The following is a 20,824-nucleotide window of genomic DNA, read 5'->3' as shown; positions in this document are numbered from 1 at the left end:
CAGTTTCCTCATTTCCCCTCCCCCCACCTTGTCTCAGTCGGTTCCCTCAACTCAGCACCGCCCTCCTAACCTGCAATCTTCTTCCTAACCTCTCTGCCCTCACCCCACTCCAGCCTATCACCCTCACCTTGACCCCCTTCCACCTATCACATCTCCATCGCCCGTCCCCCAAGTCCCTCCACCCTACCTTTTATCTTAGCCTGCCTGGCACCCTCTCCTCATTTCTGATGAAGGGCTTATGCCCGAAACGTCGAATTTCCTATTCCTTGGATGCTGCCTGACCTGCTGTGCTTTAACCAGCAACACATTTTCAACTGTGATCTCCAGCATCTGCAGACCTCATTTTTTACCTGGTCCTCTTGGGAGCAGGTATGGTGGAGGAGAAGGAATTGGGAATACGGGAAAACATTTTGGAGGAGGTAGGGTGGGAGGAGGTGTAATCCAGGTAGCTGTGGGAGTTGGTGGGCTTGTAAAAAATGTCGGTGTTGAGTTGGTCATTAATGGAGATGGAAGGGGAGGGAGGTGTCAGAGATGGTCCATGTGAATTTAAGGTCAGGATGGAATGTGTTAGTGAAATTGATGAACTGTTCAACCTCCTAGTGGGAGCATCAACGTAGCGGAGGAAGAGGTGGGGAGTGGTGCCAGTGTAACTATGGAAGATAGGCTGTTCTATGTAGCCGACAAAGAGATAGACATAGCTGGGGCCCATAGGTGGAGGGGTGCCCATGGCTACCCCTTTCGTCTGGAGGAAGTGGGAGGATTCAAAAGAGAAATTGTTGAGGATGCCCAGTCGATCACCTCTTTTGGAAATATTGAATGTTGAAAGACAAGACTTTGGAAGATAAAAGTAAGTGTGGAGAAATCTCTCAGTTTATTTAATAGAAGTGAAATTTTTGATTTTATGATGGTTGGCACCATGACCTTGGAACAGCATGGAAGAGCAAGTGTTTTAGTTCAACCAAAAGCTAGGAATCTGCTGTAGCTCACTAGGTGGCAGTATATTCCACCATAAGTAATACTAATGCTGCTTTCTCTCTGCAGCGAATGAGACCATTATCTGCAACATAGGTTCCAGCTGGGCAGTAGTGTGCTCCGAGGCAGGAATGTGCTAAATTTGTGACTAAATTTAAGATATCAATTTCTTGAATTTGGGATGGTCAGGAAAGAAAAAGGACTATATGAATTTGAGTTGGAACTCAACTGGAATCCCTGTCAAATTCTATTGGGGTAAGGAGACTTTTACTGATTGCATTTATTGCGGGGACTGCTCCAGACCACACAACAAATTCTACCTTCACCTCCTTACAAAGTAATTCCAGATTTTCCATCACTAAGAACTCATCTGAGGTGCATTTGTAAAGCCATTAGCAGGATCTCAGACAAAAAAGTTAATCTCAGAGAGAGATCCAATCACTTTAAAATATCAAGAAATTGCTCCCATTGGGTTCCCTGCAGAGCAGAAAGAGGCCACTCAGCCCATCAAGTCTGCACTGACTCTTAGAGAGATATCCCCCACTGACCCACATCCCTATGAGCTTGCACATCCCTAGACAATTTACCACAGCCAATCCACCTAGCCTGCAAATCTTTGGACTGTGGGCAGAAACTGAAGCACCCAGAGGAAACCCATTTAGGCACAGGGAGAATACGCAAATTCCACACAGACAGTCACCCAAGGCTGGAATCAAATTTGGGTCCCTGGTGCTGTAAGGCAGCAGTGCTAACCATTGTGCCATCATGCTGTCCATGTGCCATGTTCATATAAATGAGGGGCTATCTGAAGTAACCTCATATAAACGAATGGTCTGCCATTACCTAAATGGATGCAACCCTGGGATTTGAAATGTTCAGGTTTTGCAGCGTCACAGCTAGGGATGGACAATAAATATTCTTTATTCTTGTATGGTATGTGGGTGTCACAGACAAAGCCAGTGCTTGTTTCCCATCCCCAGTTGTCCTTGAGCTGATTGGTTCTTTGTGCCACTTCAGAGGGCAGTTAAGAATCAACCACATTGCTGTGGGGCTGGAATCAAGGTTAGAATTCCTCATTTCTTTCTCAAAAAGGATGTTAATGACCCCCAGTCGGGTTTTACAATAATGGTTACATGGTCATCATTCTAGCTTGAAATTTCACCATTTAACATAGTGAGATTCAAACCCACGTCCCTAGAATATTGGTGGCCAGGGTTCCGAAGAATAATCGGACTTGAAACATTATCTGAATCTCTCTCTAGAAATGTTGCCAGACATGCTTAGTTTGTCTGGCATGTTCTGTTTATTCCCTAGAACAATAACCTGGCTCTCTGGATAATTAGTCCAGTGGTAATACCATTAGCCCACCACATTCTGGAAATTAACAGTGTCTTCCTGAATCTGGGGAAGAGTTCAAGCAGAAGTACACCCAATCTTGTCTTGTGTTAGTCAAATAAACATTCTAATGTGTTTATTTAAATCAAAAATAACACTTTTTCTATTGCAAACCGAACATGATGCAGGAGTTTTGCTAAATAAGTAGTAAATATAAAGAAGAAAATGATGTGGCAGATATAAACATACCTGCTTTTTAAATAAAATGTTGTAGGTGCTGAAGATCTGAAATAAAAGCAAACAATATTGGAGAAACTCAGCAGGTCTTGCAGTATCTGTAGAGAACGAAATAGCATTAACTCTTTTGAGTTTTTTTGTATTCCAATGAAGAGCTATACTGGTCTTGAAATGTTAACTCTGTTAACTTTTCACTGTAGCTGCCAGATCTGCTAAGTTTCACTAAAACTTCCTGCTTGTAAACTTGTTTTATGATAGCAGTGTTGTGATACAGTGGCTCAGTGGTTAGTACCTCTGCCTCACAGTGCCAGGAACCTAGGTTTGATTCCAGCCTTGGGTGACTGTGTGGAGTTTGTACATTCTCCCTGTGTCTGTGTAGGCTTCCTCCCACACTCCAAAGATGTGCAGGTTAGTTGAATTGGCCATGCTAAATTACCCATCGTGCTGGGTGCATTAGTCGGAGGGAAATGGGTCTGGGTGGGTTACTCTTTGGAGGGTTGTTGGGCTGAAGAGCCTGTTTCCACACTGCAGGTAACCTAATCAGAGATGATTAATTTTAGTAGTTATTTCAGCTCATATAAAGGACCTATGGTTTTAGGTACATCCCAGAATGAGACCCCATGACACCTGTGACAATTTCTGCTGAGTTAGAAACTGTTCGCATGAACTGACTATGTGGCATTACATAGGTTATGTTAAAACACCTGCCACAGCTGCTTCTAACGTAGCCTGTAGGTGGTATGAAGTGTCACAGACCAGACTGGAGTTTCATTGCTAAATACTCAGAAGCTGCTGCATTGAAAACGTCTGAACGGAGCAAGATTTTATTCAGTCATACAGCATGGAAATCGATCTTTCGGTCCAACCAGTCCATGCTGGCCATAATCCCAAACCAAACTGCTCCCACCAGTTTGTGTTTGGCCCATATCCTGCCAAACATTTCTTATTCATGTATTTATCCAAACGTCTTTTAAATGTTGTCACTGTACCCGCATCCATCACTTCCTCTGGAAGTTCATTCCATACACGAGCCACTCTCTGTGTAAAAAAAAAAGGCCCTCGTGTCTTTTATAAATCTTTCACTAGTCACCTTAAAAATAGGCCCTTGGTCTTGAAATCCCCCACCTTCAGGAAAAGACACCTGCTATCCTCTTTATCTATACCCCTATTGATTTTATTAATCTCTATAAGGTCACCTCTCAATCTCCAACACTCCACTGAAAGAAGTCCCAGGCTATCCTTATAACTCATACCCTCCATTCCCAGCATCACCCTGGTCAATCTTTCCTGAACTTTTGCAGCATGGAAACTTTGTGCCTACACTGATGTCGCTTCCACATGTACGAACGGCAGATAAAATATTCTCTTCTGTATCCAGAAACATTTTGAACAGTAGCACAAACTTACTAAAAATAAGTTCTTCAATTTTCTGCACAGATGAAAATATAAACTCACACCTTTAATATCTTTTAAACTTTGTGCTATAACATCTCCTTCCAATCTTTTCCGTGAGCTAAAGTTATTTGCGTTGCTGGATAATGTTCTTTCATTCACATAATAAATCATTTCTTTATGCATGTTTCATTAGCCAGTGAATGATACAATGGGTCAGAATTTCCTGGAAGGGATAGGACATTTGATGATTTTTTTTGTCAGTTCAATTACCTTGCTGGAATGGTGAGCTGATAACAGCATGGAGAGGACAAGAGGTGCTGCTGGAACGTTGACACACAGAGGGAGGAACTGCCTTGTCAACTTAATGAGATTTGCAAAGACAGGGACAAAGAGTAATGTGCATCCTTTTCCTTCTCCAATTATCTGCCCGAAGACACATGATTGGTAATAATCTAATCATGGTAAGGCGCTGTGATTGTACCATAGGAAGGCAGGTGATTGGTGATATTCTAACCACGGTGAAGTGCTGTGATTTTACCATAGGAAGGCAGGTGATTGGTGATATTCTAACCATGGTGAAGTGCTGTGATTTTACCACAAGAAGGTAGGTGATTGGTGATATTCTAACCACGGTGAAGTGCTGTGATTGTACCACAGGAGGCAGATGATTGGTGATATTCTAACCACGGTAAGGCACCGTGATTGTACCACAGGAAGGCAGGTGATTGGTGATATTCTAACCACGGTGAAGTGCTGTGATTTTACCACAGGAAGGTAGGTGATTGGTGATATTCTAACCACGGTGAAGTGCTGTGATTGTACCACAGGAGGCAGATGATTGGTGATATTCTAACCACGGTAAGGCACCGTGATTGTACCATAGGAAGGCAGGTGATTGGTGATATTCTAACCATGGTGAAGTGCTGTGATTTTACCACAGGAAGGCAGATGATTGGTGATATTCTAACCACGGTGAAGTGCTGTGATTGTACCACAGGAGGCAGATGATTGGTGATATTCTAACCACGGTAAGGCACCGTGATTGTACCACAGGAGGCAGGTGATTGGTGATATTCTAACCACGGTGAAGTACTGTGAATGTACCATAGAAAGGCAGGTGATTGGTGATATTCTAACCACGGTAAAGTGCTGTGATTGTACCACAGGAAGGCAAGTGATTGGTGATATTCTAACCACGGTGAAGTGCTGTGATTGTACCACAGGAGGCAGGTGATTGGTGATATTCTAACCACGGTGAAGTGCTGTGATTGTACCATAGAAAGGCAGGTGATTGGTGATATTCTAACCACGGTGAAGTGCTGTGATTGTACCACAGGAGGCAGGTGATTGGTGATATTCTAACCACGGTGAAGTGCTGTGATTGTACCACAGGAAGGCAAGTGATTGGTGATATTCTAACCACGGTGAAGTGCTGTGATTGTACCACAGGAGGCAGGTGATTGGTGATATTCTAACCACGGTGAAGTGCTGTGATTGTACCACAGGAAGGCAGGTGATTGGTGATATTCTAACCACGGTGAAGTGCTGTGATTGTACCACAGGAGGCAGGTGATTGGTGATATTCTAACCACGGTGAAGTGCTGTGATTGTACCACAGGAAGGCAGGTGATTGGTGATATTCTAACCACGGTGAAGTGCTGTGATTGTACCATAGGAAGGCAGGTGATTGGTGATATTCTAATCACGGTAAGGTGCTGTGATTGTACCATAGGAAGGCAGGTGATTGGTGATATTCTAACCACAGTGAAGTGCTGTGATTGTACCACAGGAAGGCAGGTGATTGGTGATATTCTAACCACGGTGAAGTGCTGTGATTGTACCACAGGAGGCAGGTGATTGGTGATATTCTAACCACGGTGAAGTGCTGTGATTGTACCACAGGAGGCAGGTGATTGGTGATATTCTAACCACGGTAAGGTGCTGTGATTGTACCATAGGAAGGCAGGTGATTGGTGATATTCTAATCACGGTAAGGTGCTGTGATTGTACCATAGGAAGGCAGGTGATTGGTGATATTCTAATCACGGTAAGGTGCTGTGATTGTACCATAGGAAGGCAGGTGATTGGTGATATTCTAACCACGGTGAAGTGCTGTGATTGTACCACAGGAAGGCAGGTGATTGGTGATATTCTAACCACGGTGAAGTGCTGTGATTGCACCACAGGAGGCAGGTGATTGGTGATATTCTAACCACGGTGAAGTGCTGTGATTGTACCACAGGAAGGCAGGTGATTGGTGATATTCTAACCACGGTGAAGTGCTGTGATTGTACCACAGGAAGGCAGGTGATTGGTGATATTCTAACCACGGTGAAGTGCTGTGATTGTACCACAGGATGGCAGGTGATTGGTGATATTCTAACTATGGTGAAGGACTATCATTGTACTATAGGAAGGTAGAAAGCAGGCCCTGTGTTTTCCTCAGTCAGAACTGGGATTAAACGCAATGCTCTTCGTATTAGAGTAGTGCTGGAAAAGCACAGCAGGTCAGGCAGCATCCAAGAAGCAGGAGAATCAACATTTCAGGCAAAGCCATTCTCTTCTGTTTTGCCATTCGATCATGGCTGATGATTCTCAATCTCATTCTCTTGCCTTCTCCCCGTATCTTTCTTTCCCCTTACTAATCTACAACCTAACCAATACTGTCTTAAATACACTCAGAAACTTAGCCTCCACAGCCCGCAGGTCTAAAGGGTTGTCCCTTCACTCTTAGTGCTGGCCCTCGGTCGGGTCCTCATCTCTCCTCCTAGTGGAAACATCTTCTCCACATCTACCATATCCAGCCCTGCAAGTTTTAATCAGACCACCCCTTCATCCTTCTAAACTCTATAAAGTACAGACCCAGAGTCCTCAATGGACTCTCATATAACAAGCATTTCATCCTCATGATCATTCTTGTGAACCACCTCTGGACTCCATTCAAGGTCAGCACATCCTTCCTTAGATATGGGGTGCAATACTGCTTACAATATTCCAAATGCATTCTGATCAGAGCCTTATACAGCCTCAGCAGTTCATCTCTACTCTTCATTCTAACCCTCTTGAAATTAATGCTATCATTGCATTTACCTTCCTAATTGCCAACTTAGCCTAACCATTAACTTTGAGAGAATTCTGAACTAGGACTCCTCAGTGCCTTTGTGCTTCAGATCTCTAAAGCCTTCCTACGTTTAGAAAATAGTCTGTCCTTCTAATCTTCCTAAAAAAGTGTATAACCTCACATTTTCCATCTGCCACTTCTTTGTACTCCATCTGCCACTTCTTTGCCCACTCTCCTAACCTGTCAAAATCCTTCTGCAGCCTCTCCTCTTCCTCAACACTACCTATCCCTCCACCTATCTTTGTGTCATATTGTGCGAATTCCAGGAATGAGATTGCACATCTTAAAAAATTGCTCCTATTTCTATTTCCCATAAAAGTAGACTTTTATTGTATTAACAATTGTCACATTATTTAACGAGTATTCACAATCTTAATGACCAGAATTGAGCTGTCAGAGTGTATTCAATGGACAATTAATACAAAATCCAGTCAGTTCTTTAAAATCAGTGGGAAGGTTAAGGGTTGGGTGATCATAATGCAAAGCAGAAACAAAGTAATGTAAATCAACCAAAAATATCCTGGATGTTCCCAACTCTCAGCTTATCTCTCAATCCTTTGAATTTGCTGGTCGATTTGCACATGCATTGTTTTCCATGAAATTTTGGTCTATTTCCAGTCATGGCCTCCCAGAGTTAGACAGGTCAGTGGAGACAGGCTGCCTAGAGTAGGCACAGTCTGTGATCTAGGCCAGAAATAGATCATCTGGGATGAATCTGTTATTAGAGCCTGTTAAGGCTGAAGCCTTTGCCCAGTCTCTGTGCAGCTCATCCAAACTGGAAGAAGGCTATTACAAATCAGGAAACAGTTTTGTAAATGTTATAAACTGTTTAAACACTTTTAATGCTGGTGATGAATTATACATTATAAAAATAAACCACTTAAGGCAAAAGGGATAATCTCCCTTCTCTATGTGCAGCAAGTCAGCAGCAGACATGGGTTAAATGTCTCAATAGGAAATATCTAGATTAATTACTTAGTGGTTACAGTACAGATACAGGTTATTTAACCAACACTCATGTAAGCTAGCATTTAGTTTCACACTGACAATGCCTTCATCCAACATATCAATATATCCATTTATTCTGTTCTTCCTTATGTGCTTATCTATCTATTCCCTGTAATGTTCATTTCCGCTATTTCTTTTGGTACTGATCTCCACCTAGTTGCCACTCTTTGGATGAAGAGGTTTTCACTACTTTGCTGTTGGATTTATTAGAGACCTCTTAATATTTGTGGCCTTAGGTTTGGTCTTTCCAGTGAGTGGACACATCTTCTCTGTCTACCCCATCAAACCATTTAACAATCTTAATGTGAAGCCTAAAGTTTGATCTGAGTTTAACATAACTTCTACATTTATCAGTTCTGTCTCAAATTGAACTACTACATTTTAATGACCTTTGTGATCTGCATTACTACTTTTAATGCCCTGTGTATCTGTACATCTGTATCACTTTATTTCTCCATCTCATTTAACCTGTTCTTTACCAATCAGTAAATGGCTTCTTTATTTGTCCTGCAAAATTTAATACCTCACACTTATCTATATTGAAATTCATTTGTCAATGATATATATGTTTATGTTCTCCTCACATTAAACTGTATCCCCCCAATTTGTAGCCATACATTTTGAGCTTGTACTTCTGAAACCTGAGATCATATTGTTTACATGAATTGTGAAGAATTGTGGTCCCACCACCTTCTGGAGTACCAGTTCCCACTTTCGGCAAGACTAAGTAACTATCCTTTACCCCTGACTCATTTGTTTACTAATCTTTTCCTCCTCTACAATTGGATCTTTTATTGGCTAAAAATATTTTACAAAAATTAATTCTTTTCATCTTAAAAATAGATTCTCCATCGCAAGCTCAGTCCTGTAACTTGGGGTTCTACAAATCATCTTCTTTTGCATCCATGAAAAGGGAACTTATGTTTCCATCCTTCCACTCAATCATGATCTCTCCTGGTTTGGATGAGATTTTGGGGGACGAACTCTTTGGCACCTGCTCAAAGGAAATGTAGGCTTGCTTGGTCCGTAACATTTGGTCAGTTTCTGCAGGGTCGTCAATCTCATCTGCATATTGTGTTGTTGTCTTTTGTAATGCCTCACTTTCTGCCGCACTCCTGTTCTTTAATTCATTCACTTCCTTCATCTTTTTCTTCCTACATGATGTAAGGGATAAGGGAGACTAATAAATTTGATTCAAGCATAGAAAACAGGAACAAGAAAAAACCCTTCAGGCTTAATTTCTCCATTAATAACAATGCATATTTTGATAGCACATTATAAAACATTATGCCTAGTCACGTAAGGGGATAATATATCAGATGACCAAAACCAGGGTTCAGGAAGCATCTCGAAGGACAAAAGCGAGGGATAGAGAGACCTTGGGGTCTGAGTAACTAAGGCATAGGAGGTAACAATGGAGCACTTACAACAGGGGATATGCTCGAGGCCAGAGTTACAGGAGGATATCTCAGCATTGTGGGTCTGGAGGAGATTAGAGAAATTGGAGAGCCAAGCCCATGGCAGGATTTCAAAACAATGATGAGAGCTTTAAATTAAGATGTTGATCAATGTTGGAAGCCAAGGACAGCCAGGAGCCAATGGGAGGACAGGGGCGATTGGGGACTGGTGCTCACTGTGTTAATGCCCAGGCAGCAGACATATGGAATTTACAGAGGGTAGAATATGAGAGACCAGCCAGGTGAGTGTCAGAATAATTAAGTCTAGAGGTGATGAAAAAGTGAATGAGGGTTTCAGCAACAGAATAGCTGAGCTAAGACTGAAGATGGGCAATATAATGTTGATGGAAGTAGGCGGACTTGGTAATAGCACAAAGAGAAGATTGAAAGTTCATCTCAGGATTAAATGTGAAATTAAGTGTACAATAGCTTGGCTTAACCTTAGACTGACAAGGTCTTTTCCACAGGGTAGGGGAGTCCAAAACGAGAGGGCATAGGTTTAGGGTGGGAGGGGATAGATGTAAAAGCAACATAAGGAGCAAGTTTTTCACGGAGAAGATGGTACGTGTATGGAATGATCTGCCAGAAGAAGTGGTGGAGGCTGGTACAATTACAACATTTAAAAGGCAGCTGGATGGGTTTATGAATAGAAAGGGTTTAGAGGAAAATGAGCCAAATGCTGGCAAATGGGACGAGATTAATTTAAGATTTCTGGTCAGCGTGGATGAGTTGGACTTAATGGTCTATTTCCAAGTTCTACATCTCTGTGTCTCTATGACTCGATGTTGTTGGGGAGAAGGATGGAATCAGTAGCTAAGTCCAATGGGAACAGATTTAATTTCTCTCTGTACTGTCAACTTGGAATGAAACACCTCTCTACTTTCATTTCACACAATGCCCACCCCTAACATCAAACAACCGGGATACGACAAGAAAGTGTCAGAAGAATCTGGTGTTCTTTAGCCGTGACAAGAAGCGACTGAGAATACATTCAGAGAAGAGCATTCAGGATGGCAAATTGAAAAGGCATGGTTAATAGGGAGCACATCTGCATGTCATGACAAAATATCAGATCCGGAAGGTACAGGTTAAACTAGCGAAAGGAAAGCTTAGGACAAATGTCAGGGAGAACTTTTTCACACAAAAAAGTGAATGGCATTTCCACTGTTCTCCTAGAGGGGAATGAAACAAAGAATTGATCAAGGGATATATACACAATATGTTGGGAGCACTACAGTTTCTAATATTCTGACTGGGTGAACTAAGATAGCCCAAATACCCTCGTCCATCCTTCAACTGAGTCGACATCAACTTTACCAGAAAAATACTTTATTTATCTTTAATTCCTGTTAAGCTTTCGATAGTCATTGCCTGGTAGTCTTTTCCCCTTTGCAAACAATCCAATTTACAGCAACCCTTGAAACTGAGATCTTGTTCATAATTTATATTTACAATCTCTAGGCACTTTTATGAATATATTTTTAATCCTGTGCTCCTCTCATTCTGCTCGCTGGAGAATCTCTGATGTTAATTGCTGTACCATTGGCTGCTGCACTGTCATTGGGCTTCTAGAAGCCCCTCCCTCAATTCTTCCTTTTCTCTTTAATTACACTCTTTACAACTTCACTCTTTGACTCAGCTTTTGGTTATCTGCCTGGATGTCTCCTTATGTGGCTTAGTGTCATATTTGGTTTTGAAATGCTCCAGTGGAGCACTTTGGGATTTTAAATTATGTCAAAGGTGCTACTGCAGTACAGGTTTTTGCTGTTGCTGAGGACACATTGCCAATTCCTCAGTCTGCATTATTGACAACTTGTGTTTTAGAGAATGCTTTACGTGTAGAAAATATCACTCAATGCAATTCAGAATTTTATCTGTGGTCCAGTCTGTGTACATGAGAGTATTGCATAGAATCCCCTACAGTGTGTAAGTAGGCCATTCAGCCCATCAAGTCTACACGGACCCTCTGAAGAGCATCCCACTCAAACCCACCCCATCCCTGTAACCCTGCATTTCGTTATGGCTAACCCAGGTAGCTTGCGCATCCCTGGACACAACGGTGCAATTTAGCGTGACCAATTCACCTAATCTACATCTTTGGACTGTGGGAGGAAACCAGAGCACCCAAAGGGGTCCCACACAGACCCAACGAAAAGGTGCAAACTCCACACAGACAGTCGCCCAAGGATGGGATCGAACCCGAGTCCCTGGCACCGTGAGAGAGCAGTGCTAACCACTGAGCCACCATTCCACAGCATACTTTACTAATTAAAGATATATTTTATACACTGTGAACATCCAGTGAACCTGACGTCGGTGATGGGCAAGTCTTTGGAGGGAATCCTGAGAAACAGGATGCATATGTATTTGGAAAGGCAAGGACTGATTGTGAACATGGCTTTGTGCGTTGGAAATCATGTCTCACATATTTGATTTAGTTTTTTGAAGAAGTAACAAAGAAGATTGATAAGGGCAGAACAGTGGACGTGATCTATATGGAATTCAGTCAGGCATTCAACAAGATTCCCCATGGGAGACTGGTTAGCAAAGTTAGATCTCATGGAATACAGGGAGAACTAACCATTTGGATACAGAACTGGCTCAACGATAGAAGACAGAAGGTGGTGGTAGAGGGTTGTTTTTCAGACTGTGACCAGTGGAGTGCCACAAGGATCAGTGCTGGGTTCACAACTTTACATCATTTGTATAAATTATTTGGATGTAAGCATAAGAGGTATAGTTAGTAAGTTTGCAGATGACACCAAAATTGGAGGTGTAGATTGACATCGAAGAAAGTTACCTCAGATTACAACAGGATCTTGATCGGATGGGCCAATGGGCTGAGAAGTGGCAGATGGAGTTTAATTTGGATAAATGCGAGGTGCTGCATTTTGGGAAAGCAAATCTTAGCAGGACTTATACATTTCATGGTAAGGTCCTCCAGAGTGTTGCTGAACAAAGAGACCTTGGAGTGCAGGCCTTAAGTAGAATCACAGGTAGATAGGATAGTGAAGAAGGTGTTTGGTATGCTTTCCTTTATTGGTCAGAGTATTGAGTACAGCAGTTGGGAGGTCATGGTGCAGCTGTACACGACATTGGTGAGGCCACTGTCAGAATATTGCGTGCAATTCTGGTCTCCTTCCTATTGGAAAGATGTTGTGAAACTTGAAACGGTTCTGAAAGGATTTACAAGGATGTTGCCAGGGTTGGAGGATTTGAACTATAGGGAGAGGTTGAATAGGCTGGGGCTGTTTTCTCTAGAGCGTTGGAGGCTAAGGGGATGACCTTATAGAGGTTTATAAAATTATGAGGGGCATGGATAGGATAAATGGACAAAGTCTCTTCCCCCGGATGGGGGAGTCCAGAACTAGAGGGCAGAGGTTTAGAATGAGAGGGAAAAGATATAAAAGAGACCTAAGGGGCAACATTTTCACGCAGAGGGTGGTACGTGTATGGAATGAGCTGCCAGAGGAAGTGGTGGAGACTGGTACAATTGCAATATTTAAAAGGCATTTGGATGGATATATGAATAGAAAATGTTTAGAGGGATATGGGCCGGGTGCTGGCAGGTGGGACTAGATTGGGTTGGGATATCTGGTCGGCATGGAAGGGTTGGACCGAAGGGTCTGCTTCCATGCTGTACATCTCTATGACTCTATAACAATTAAACCTTTTAGCCGAACTACCCTTTTTCGCTCCCTGGCAATCCTTTTTGATATTTATCCTTTTTGTTTCAATGCACCTCTTAACCTCATTCCTCCTCCGCATCCTTGAAAGTCTATTAAAATAGTTAAAAATTAATTGAAATCCATTAAAACATGAAAGAGAAGAGAAATGATTAGTAATTTTACTGGTGAACCTGCACAATAAAAGCTGGTGACGCTGAATATGCATTTTCCATTATAAGATTATTTACATTGCACAATCTGAATGAACATGATAATTCAGTTATAAGTATTTTTAATTACAATAAACAGAAATGTTGGGAAAGTTCAACAAAACATCAACCAATACAATTGGAAGGAAACAGAAAGGTATGACTTACTTGTTTGCCCTGGAACATAAAACCAGAATAAGAAATCCCAGGAACAGCGTAATGAATGCAAGCACCAACATAGCATAGTTCCAGTTAGTGGCTGCAAGAGACAGAGGAATTTCAATTAAGATATACAAGCAAAGTGGGTTGAAATCAACACATTTTGGCTTGTGGTATCTGCAGACAAAGTAACTTTTAAGGGCTCATTCAGACATTTCTAGCTATAATTCTTCAGTGTAGCGCCTTGGCCAGAATGTCTGGAATGTGAGGTCATGGCTTCAAGAATAAGGGGTTGACCATTTTGGACTGAGATGAGGGAAAACAAAATGGGCAAAACTCAAAGGATTATGAATTCTTGGAATTCTGTATCCTGTGTTGCTTGGCACTAGGCCTTGTTGCGATTGATGGCTTCTTGGATACTTTGGCAATCAATGGATATGGGGGGTCTGTTTGGAAAATGAAGTTGAGGTTAAAGATTAGCCATGATCTCAGGTTTGAGGGGCCATTTGGTCCACTCCAGGTTCTAGTTCCTTTATTCTTATGACCACGCGGTCAAGTACTGCCAATTCTGGTCAGTAAGTAAAACTAAGAACAGTACAGCACAGAAACGGGCCCTTCAGCCCACCAAGCCTGTGCTGATTCCTTATCCTTATTTATTACCCATATGTGGTTTCTACTCCTCTTCATTTCCTGTTCATGTGTCTGTCAAGATATGTCTTAAATGTTGCTAACGTGTCTGCTTCCACCACTTCCATTGACAATGCATTCCTGGCATCCACCACTTTCTGTGTGAAAGATTTTCCCTGCACTTCTTCCCAAACATCCCCCCTCTCACCTTGAACCTGTGCCCCCTTGTAGTTCACTCTTCCACCCGGGTAAAAAGCCTCTGACTATCCACCCTATCTATGCCTCATTTAATTTTGGAGACCTCTATCAGGTTGCCCCATAGCCTCTGTCTTGCCAGTGAAACCAATCTGAGTTTATCCAACCTCTCCTCATAACTCTCCAGACAAGGCTACAACCTTCTCTGTGCCCTACCCAAAGCATCCATGTACTCTGGAAGCATGGCGACCAGAACAGCAAGCAATATTCCAAATGTAGCCTAACTAAAGTTTTTTACAGCTACAACATAACTTGGCAACTTCTATGGTCAGTGCCCTGGCCAATGAAGGCAAGCCGACTGTGTGCCTTCTTGACCACCTTATCCACCTGTTGCCACTTTTAGGGATCTGTAGACCTACATACCCAGATCCCTCTGTACGTCAATGATCCTAAGGGGTTCTGCCATTTATTATATTGTTTGCACCTGATCCATCCACAAGACACTATAGACACTTCTACTTCTTCTGAAAGCTAAGGAAATTTAGATTACTTACAGTGTGGAAACAGGCCCTTTGGCTCAACAAGTCCACACTGACCCTCTGAAGAGCAACCCACCCAGACCCATTCCCCTACATTCACCCCTTCATTTAATATGGCCAATTCACCTGACTTGCACATCTTTGGACTGTGGGAGGAAACCAGAGCACCCAGAGGAAACCCATGCAGACACGGGGAGAATGTGCAAACTCCACACAGACAGTTGCCTGAGGTGGGAATTGAACCGGGTCTCTGGCGCTGTGAAGATCATTCCTGAAGAAAGGCTAATGCCCGAAACGTCGATTCTCCTGCTCCTTGGATGCTGCCTGACCTGCTGTGCTTTTCCAGCAACACATTTTCAGCTCTGATCTCCAGCATCTGCAATCCTCACTTTCTCCTAGGGAATTTATGGATACCCTGATGTACTTATATAAGATAGGATTTGTCTGCCTAACATGCTGGATAATACTTTTCAATGTATCTTGGTACACGTGACAACAATAAATCAAAGTTCAATCAAAACAGATCTCTGAAATTTCGATTGAATCCTCTCTTCCTATTCCCTCTCCAGCAGCATATGGCTATATCACTGGATTGGATTGAGAGACAAATAGATTCAAATTTCAACATAATAAATAGCATGAGAACTTGAATTAAACTTGAAACTAAAGAGCTAAACATCAGCACATTTGATGTTGAAGCTGTCAGATTATTGTCAAACCTTAACGTTCATTAGCAGAGGGATTGAATTCAAGAGTCATGAAATGATGTTGCAGCTGTACAGGACTTTGGTTAGGCCACATTTGGAGTACTGTGTGCAGTTCTGGTTGCCTCACTTTAGGAAAGATGTGGAAGCTTTGGAGAGGGTGTAGAGAAGATTTACCAGGATGTTGCCTGGAATGGAGAATAGGTCATACGAGGATAGGTTGAGAGTTCTCGGCCTTTTCTCGTTGGAACGGCGAAGGATGAGGGGTGACTTGATAGAGGTTTATAAGATGATCAGAGGAATAGATAGAGTAGACAGTCAGAAACTTTTTCCCCGGGTACAACAGAGTGTTACAAGGGGACATAAATTTAAGGTGAAGGGTGGAAGGTATAGGGGAGATGTCAGGGGTGGGTTCTTTACCCAGAGAGTGGTGGGGGCATGGAATGCGCTGCCCGTGGGAGTGGTAGAGTCAGAATCATTGGCGACCTTTAAGCGGCAATTGGATAGGTACATGGATGGGTGCTTAATTAGATTAGATTAGATTACTTACAGTGTGGAAACAGGCCCTTCGGCCCAACAAGTCCACACCGACCCGCCGAAGCGAAACCCACCCATACCCCTACATTTACCCCTTATCTAACACTACAGGCAATTTAGCATGGCCAATTCACCTGACACGCACATCTTTGGACTGTGGGAGGAAACCAGAGCACCCGGAGGAAACCCACGCAGACACGGGGAGAACATGCAAACTCCACACAGTCAGTCGCCTGAGTCGGGAATTGAACCCAGGTCTCTGGCGCTGTGAGGCAGCAGTGCTAACCACTGTGCCACCGTGCTGCCCCTTAATCTAGGATAGATGTTCGGCACAACATCGTGGGCCGAAGGGCCTGTTCTGTGCTGTATTGTTCTATGTTCTAACTGGTTCCTCTGTGGAAGGAAACCTGCTGTCCTTACCTTCAGTGGCCAATAGGTGTCATCAGCCTGTCATGGATGTGATTTACTCTTGACAACTCTCTGAAGTGGTCTAGCAAGCTGGATTGTCACCATCTTCTCAAGATAACCTGAGATGGGCAAAAAGTAATTCCTCTGCATCTGACAACCTAATCTCCAGAATGAATATAGGAAATAAATCCTTCCTTTCTGCAACAGAGGCAATTACCTCATTCGTGCTGTTTACTTCAATGACCATCCCTAGAAATTTAGTTAAAAATCACACACACCAGGTATAAACAAACAGGTTTATTTGAAAGTACAAACTGTTGGACAATAACCTGGTGTTACATGATTTTTAACTTTGTCCACCCTATTCCAACACCGGCTCCTCCAAATCATCTCTATAAATGTCATCCTGATTAACAATTGTTTTTCCTAACTTTTACAATTATAAATTTTAACTTACACAGCCCTCATTTCTCTTGCTTTGTAGACCTGGCCCAAAAGTGAGAAGATCCTGCCCATTAAATAATATTGCATCAAATAGCTCACATTCCAGAGAACTGGCATTTGACACAAAATTGCATCTCTTTTGCTGATGCAAGCTGTGAATATACCACCAGGAGGTAACAGGCAGCTGAGACTTCTATGCAGTAAATATTCCTGCTCTAGAGGTAAAAAAATACTTTGCTGAACAGCATTGATTATCTCTGAAGGAAACCTCATTATGCTGCCTTATAGAACTGCGTAACAACTTGTGACCAGTGTCTATAACATGTTGGATTTTCAGCAGGGCATTACAAGAAAAGCTGTGATATGAACATGAAATAGAATGAAAAAGAACAGACAAGTTATCGGTTCTGACAAGAAATGGACACCTGAAAAGTTAACCCTATCTTCCTCTTGCAAATGTTGCCTTGTCTGCTGGAGCACAGTGCATTTTTATTTTAACAGTCTCCCACCCTGATGGATAGATTGACCAATGATGTGTGCACAAGATCAACCAATCACAGCCAATGGCAAGAACAAATGCTCAGTTAAGGCACAGAGCCCATTAATTACAAAACATTGTTTTTTTAAATCATTAATTGATTATTTTTTTAAAAAATGTTTCATGTGGAGATGAGTGATCCAAAGATTGGGGGAGGCGAGAATGGGACTGCTATTCCAGGAATCATTCTGCACTGCAGGGGTGATTCCTTTAAGAGCGGAAGAGAGGGGGGAGAAAGCCATGAGAAAAGGAGGGGAAAATGAGCCCCTTGTTCTAAATGTTGTCAGAGAAAGTTCACTGGATCTGTTGATGCTAATGTTAAATTAATGTCCAGGTGCCTGAGTGGAATTCTGTCTGTATCCAAACAATTCCATGTGCAGAGGCCCATTTGTATTAGACAATGATGTGGCGCAAAGCCAATCATCTCATTTTGAGCCAAGCTCAGCCGGACCATTCTCAGGGCTATTACTTATAGTGTAGCTGCAGCTCTTAATATCTTGAAAGTTTTAGAAACTGTAGATCAAATCAGGTTAATTTACTGGAAAAAGAATTACCTCCACAAACATTCCTTCTCAAGCCTTTCAAGTTGTCTTAAATAACCTGGATCAGTAAAATTCGAACAACATTAATTATACAATATTCACCAGCTCTTCAGTGCAAACTCTGTCCACACAAAGTGACATATACTAAAATGAGAAAAATGAGGTACACCACATACAATCCTCTATTGGATAAGGCTGGTGTTTCCCTGTGGTAGTTTCTTCCACTTGGGTGTCATTCTGTCTCCCATCGCTGATGACCCCATCTTCAAATTGTGCTAGTAACATTTGAGTCTTTGCTGATGTTGTCTCTGGGCTTCCTGTTCAGTGAAATTAGAAAATATTTGTTAGGGCTTTATGTTTACAAAAAGTCTAAATCCACAACGCTACCCTTTGCAAATCAATTGTAACTATGCATCAACTGTCCATTCAATGGGTAACAACTTTCACGCCTGAAACAGAAGGTTTAAGTCCTATTCCAGAAACTCCAGCATGGTCAAGACTAGATTTCTTACACTGTGGAAACAGGCCCTTCGGCCCAACAAGTCCACACCGACCTGCCACCTACCCATTCCCCTACATTTACCCCTTTACCTAACACTACGGACAATTTAGCATGGCCAATTCACCTGACCTGCATATCTTTGGACTGTGTGAGGAAACTGGAGCACCCGGAGGAAACCCACAGACAGTTTTTTTTAGATTAGATTACTTACAGTGTGGAAACAGGCCCTTCGGCCCAACAAGTCCACACCGACCTGCCGAAGCGCAACCCACCCATACCCCTACATTTACCCCTTTACCTAACACTACGGGCAATTTAGCATGGCCAATTCACCTGACCCGCACATCTTTGGACTGTGGGAGGAAACTGGAGCACCCGGAGGAAACCCACGCAGACACGGGGAGAACGTGCAAACTCCACACAGTCAGTCGCCTGAGTCGGGAATTGAACCCGGGTCTCTGGCGCTATGAGGCAGCAGTGCTAACCACTGTGCCACCATGCCGTCCACTAATGGAATGCTTTCCTTTATTATGACAGCAATTGAACCTAAAAGGACGTTATGCTTCAGTTATATAGGGCATCGGTGAAACCATATCCTGAATGCTGTGTGCAGTTTTGGTGTCCCTATTTAAGGAAGGAGATAAATGAACTGGAGGTGGTTCAGAGGAGGTTTACTAGATTGACTCTACTGGAATGAACAGGTTACCTTATAACAATAGGTTGGACTAGTTTATTGTGTTTCTGGTAGAGTTGAGAAGAGTGAGGAGTGATTTGTTTGAAGAGTATTGGTCTTGATAAGGTAGAAGTGGAGAATGTTTCCACAATCCAGAACCAGGGGACACTGTTTCAAAAGTAGAAGATTAGATTCCCTACAGTGTGAAAACAGGCCCTTCGGCCCAACCAGTCCACATCGACCCTCCGAAGTTGTCCATTTCAGACAGATGTGAGGGGAACTCTTTTTTTCTCACAGGAGATTGGGCAACTTTTGAGCAGTGGAGATAGGGTCATTAAATATTTTAGAACCAAGGCAGACAGATTCTTGTTCAGCAGGGGAATCAAATGTAATCAAGGTGGTTGAGAATGGGGGAATTTATATTGAATGACATTTATGTATGTAAACGGGAGACCAAAATACAAACCTCTGCTGTACAGGAGAAGGTGCTATTTGGTCAGATGTGCTTTCTATGGATGAAATGTTAAACTGAGGACTTAACTGCCCTTTCCAGATGAGAGGCAAAGTATTTTCTGGCCCTTTATCAAAGAGGGGCAGAGAGTTCTCCATGATATTGTGGTCCAATGCTTATACCCTACATCACTAGAAATCAGACTAACAGATAATCATTTTGTGGTTTGCGTGCTACTCGCAAGTAGACTGCTGTGTTTGTAAGATTGGATTGGAGATCTCACTTCAAAAAGCACTTCATTACCTGTAAAGCATTTTGGGAAATTCCTGAGGCTGCGACAATGACAAAAGGGGCAATGCAAATACAGCTCACTTTTTATTATAGGCTGCATTTATGAGCAACACCACCAGGAGGTTGAATGTGAATGTGAGATAGACTTCTACCAGACTGAATGTTGCAAAAAGAACCCAATCAATTCCGCTGAAATTTGTTCCAAGCAGGAAACAAACAAACAGACCACAACAATTCCTTATGTTAAATTCTAAGGCCCCAGAAAACACAGGAACTGACTGCAAAATGTTTTTCATATCTGTGCTTCTGGTGATTATTTAAATAGGTGAAAGTGAGGACTGCAGATGCTGGAGATTAGAGTCGAGAGTGTGGTGCTGGAAAAGCACAGCAGGTCAGGCGGCATCCAAGGAGCAGGAGAATCGACATTTCGGGCAAAAACCCTTCATCAGGAATGATTATTTAAGTAGTCTGATCTCTATGTACAGGTACAGTGCAATGTTGTCTGACAATTAATGAGCCCTTTATTCATTAAAATGAGAGACTCTCCCAGCAAAACAAAAATTACAGACTGATTATGAAACAAAGAACTGTGAATGCTGGAGATTGGAAAGAAATAAATAGAAATATTGCTGGAGAAACTCAACAGGCCTGGCAACACCTGTGGGGAAAGACGCAGAGTAAATGTTGAGTCCAAGTGACCATTTTTCAGAAGAGTTCTTCAGTTCTGAAGAAGGGTCACTGTGTTCAAAACATGAATTGTTATCTCTCCATAGATGCTGTCAGACTTACTGAGTTTCTCCAGCAATTTCTGT

The 20,824-nt window shown here is 42.5% G+C and overlaps 1 protein-coding gene across 1 annotated transcript in view; it reads right to left on the bottom strand.

Moving 5' to 3' along the window:
- Positions 1-7,431: 7,431 nt before the first annotated feature.
- Positions 7,432-20,824, bottom strand: part of si:cabz01068815.1 (solute carrier family 51 subunit beta) — a 33,721-nt gene continuing 20,328 nt past the window's right edge. The window contains exons 4-6 of the mRNA XM_060852963.1: positions 18,272-18,412; positions 13,571-13,661; positions 7,432-9,222 (exon numbers count right to left, since the gene is read on the bottom strand). Of these exons, the coding sequence (XP_060708946.1) occupies positions 8,949-9,222; positions 13,571-13,661; positions 18,272-18,412 (506 nt within the window). The 3' untranslated portion in view covers positions 7,432-8,948. The remainder of the gene's footprint in view (positions 9,223-13,570; positions 13,662-18,271; positions 18,413-20,824) is intronic.

Source organism: Hemiscyllium ocellatum, chromosome 39 (assembly GCF_020745735.1).
Source record: "Hemiscyllium ocellatum isolate sHemOce1 chromosome 39, sHemOce1.pat.X.cur, whole genome shotgun sequence".
Classification (NCBI taxonomy): domain Eukaryota; kingdom Metazoa; phylum Chordata; class Chondrichthyes; order Orectolobiformes; family Hemiscylliidae; genus Hemiscyllium; species Hemiscyllium ocellatum.
The sequence above is the reverse complement of the archived record's forward strand: the minus strand, read 5'-3'. Positions and strand labels throughout refer to the sequence as shown.